The 3207-nt window shown below is 41.2% G+C and overlaps 1 protein-coding gene across 1 annotated transcript; it reads right to left on the bottom strand.

The window, feature by feature from the left end:
• Nucleotides 1-631: 631 nt before the first annotated feature.
• Nucleotides 632-2851, bottom strand: LOC106968808 (zinc finger CCCH domain-containing protein 14-like). The gene is given in 3 exon segments (XM_015065247.3): nucleotides 632-1049; nucleotides 1052-2758; nucleotides 2761-2851. Coding segments are annotated over 3 exon segments (2079 nt in total). The 5' UTR covers nucleotides 2837-2851; the 3' UTR covers nucleotides 632-753.
• Nucleotides 2852-3207: the final 356 nt, after the last annotated feature.

The following is a 3207-nucleotide window of genomic DNA, read 5'->3' as shown; positions in this document are numbered from 1 at the left end:
AAATAATTATATGTGGCTAGTAGCTGCCAAACTGGAACAGCTCTAGTTGATGGACCCTCAGATACCCTTGCCTCTTAGTCACTGTGTTCTGAGACATAGTAGCTTTGTTTAGATTTCTTTCCTCCCAAATGTGTTTTTTCCCCAAATTTCTGTCACTGCATAAAAAAACAATTTTCATTATAATATAGGCATTAAAGGCCATGACATTTAAATAGTTTTTAAAAAACTAATGGCCTTTGCTTATTTCTCATGCATTTTCCAGTTTTATTTTATAATGTTTCCTTCAATACTAAAAATAAAACCCTCACATCTAGGATATGGCTGTAAGTTCATAAGTAGTAAAGGGGGTATTTTCAAGGGTGGCAGAGGAAAAAGGGAAGAGAAGGAATTACTTATTTTTCAAAGTTAAAAGGTCACATACGTAATAAAGATTGGCTTGAGTTTTAAAACCATGGTCTTTTTTTTTTTTTTTTTTTTTTTACAAACAAGCCTCAAATGTTTTAATGGAATTTAGCTTTTCCTTTAAACTGTCTTTTCACAGTCAAAACAAACAACAAAAAACACCCAATGTTAAAACCACTTAATAAACTTACAAACTAGAAAAATTAGACACTTCAGATAGGCAATAAACTTCACATTATGAAAGCAATATATATTCCAAGTTTCAAAGGTTTGACAAGTTCTGCAGAGTATCTTTCATCAGTAGATGGAAACTTTCAAACTCCACAATCTTCTCCCAAGTAGCACTGAGTGTCATTCACTGGTTTGAGGTCGAATCCATTTCAAGGCATGTCGTGGCGGTACAGTGATGGTGGGATGATAAAATGTGCAGTCAGGTCTGGGACACTGAGTGTTAAATCTGCAGTGTTTTGGATGATAGAAGGGACATTCCATTTTCTTACAAGCAGGGAAATAACGGCACAGCTGACTACTAGAAGATGGTGCTGGTGTTGTGACTGGTTTTAGAGGCAGTACTGGAATTCTTCTACTCATATGAGTGAAGGGACAATCTGGTTTAGTACATTTTGTATCATATTTACAATCTGGATAAACAAACACTTCTCAGCAAATTTACAATTGGGGAAGGCTTTGCAAGGTGAAACAGGATGATGGTAAGCACACTCATCCCCATTTTTACAGGCAGGCCAGTACTTGCAACGCTCCAGAAGTTTTTCTGGTTTCTGGGCCACACTCAGTTCACTCATCTCAGCATTTGCAAAGCTACCATTTGGGTCATCAAGCTGCCTGCTCATCAACTGCAACTGCTGTGGGTGGAGGAGACCTCTGAGTCCCTTGCTCGCGGCTGCAGTTTGGTTTCCACGTTTCATTCCTTCAAAGCACATGTCCTCTTCTTGATCTGACATGTATCCTGGGGGGCTGGGGACACCATCCAGCGTCACTATAAGCTTGGGACTTGCAGGTTTATCTGGTTGTACAAGATCTCGTGTCTGCATAAGGTGTCCTGAAAGTACCCGAAGGGTATCTGCAGTCTTCATCCCCGACTCCTGGTTTGGTGTCACTACTATTTCCTCAGACAGCTTTGGCTTCTTCAGAATAAATGATCTTGTGTCCGCAAGGACCATGGATTCCATGTCATAGTAATCTCGACTGATCTGCAGAGTTTCTGCCATTACTGGGTCGATTTGTAGTCGGGATAACAACTGCCTCTGTGGAGCTCCTTGACTTTTTTCTATATTATCTCCTTTTGTTTCCTCTTCTTTAATGGGAGGACTTATCCTGGGGGTCCTGCTTTGCCCCTGGACCATTTCTGCCAGCAATTCTTCTTGAGAAGTTCGAGTTCTGGGAGCAACTGGACGTGTCCGTTTCTGTGAGACTGTAGAATAGTTCGTTGTTTTTGTTACAGATTCTTGAGCTTCAGATATAGCCTTCAAAATTAGATTATTGTTAGCTTGTTTAGAAGGTGGAAGTGAAGGTCTCCTTTCAGGCTTTGCTGGCACTGACACACTGTTGGAGATGCTTCCTGTATGAGACCCACAATCATCATCTTCCTCCTCCTCTTCTCCATCATGATTGAATTTTTTTACTTTAACAACGGAACTTACCACAGGCAACTTTCTCTTCCGAAAGTTTTCTTCCTCAGTACTCATTTTTTCTCAGTTGTTTCTGAAGGGACTAGAAGTCCCTTCTAAGCTGTTAAGCACTTCCTGTTCACACAAACGTCCTGTTTCATATACCCGGCTGTTCTGTATATCAGGTTGCTTGGCAGCATGAATATTGTTTTGTTGCTGCTGAAATTGCAACCTGTTTAAATGAGCACTATTTGCATTTCGACTTGTAGGTGGTCGATAAATTTCAATAGAAGGGCGAGAAGAACCATACATAAGTGTCACTGTCGGTTTTTTCTAAGATAAGGGATTCTCCTGCACAAAATTGAGGTCTTCATCAATGAGATCATCTGGTTCTGGCTTAATATCAATCACATCTTCAGAGGGTGCTGGCTCCCTCAGAGGCTTCACAGTTGACATTAATCGGGTTGCAGCTCCATCATCATAAGTCTGTCTAACATTAGTGGTTTTCTGCTCCTGTGAACTAGTAGAAACCCTGGAATCTCTTTTCTCAGGTCTTGTGCTAGCAACTGCGAGGGGTGGCACTGCAGCTTCAGGTCTTCTCTTGGCTCCCCGACCGAAACTGCTCTTGTTTGAAGACACGTTATTATCAAAGATGTTGGTATCAGAAGACTTGAGACTGGAGGGATCAGTTGTAACAGAACGAAGTTTATCTAATACACCGTGAAGCTAACATAAACTCCTAATTCTTGCAATTTCCCCTTAATGGCACGCCGGATCTTGTGGCTAATCTCGGCGCCGATCTCCATGGCTCCATGGCGGGTGGCAGGCTCAGCAATGCGCGGCTCTTCACTTACCAAGAGACCCGCACCGGCTCCCGGCCGGCCGCAGCTCCTACGCCGCCTAAAACCATGGTCTTAAAACAACAACAAACAGTTGGAATATCTCAGATATCAAGTCTTGGAATATAAGGAATATTTGCCATTGGTTCGAGGTTGACTTATGCTACTTTTTAAATAAACACTTAGCGTATAAAATACTGAACAGAGTAGAGCAATGGGAATTTTTTTAGCTCTCTTTTGAATGTTCCAAGGACAACTGCAAAGACTTTTTCTAACATATCACACACAATTTATTTTTAAAACCCTAAAAATCTCACTTTAGAGATGTTGTAAGGAGT

The sequence above is a fragment of the Acinonyx jubatus genome, chromosome B4, assembly GCF_027475565.1.
Source record: "Acinonyx jubatus isolate Ajub_Pintada_27869175 chromosome B4, VMU_Ajub_asm_v1.0, whole genome shotgun sequence".
NCBI lineage: Eukaryota > Metazoa > Chordata > Mammalia > Carnivora > Felidae > Acinonyx > Acinonyx jubatus.
This window is presented reverse-complemented; position numbering and strand designations above follow the sequence as displayed.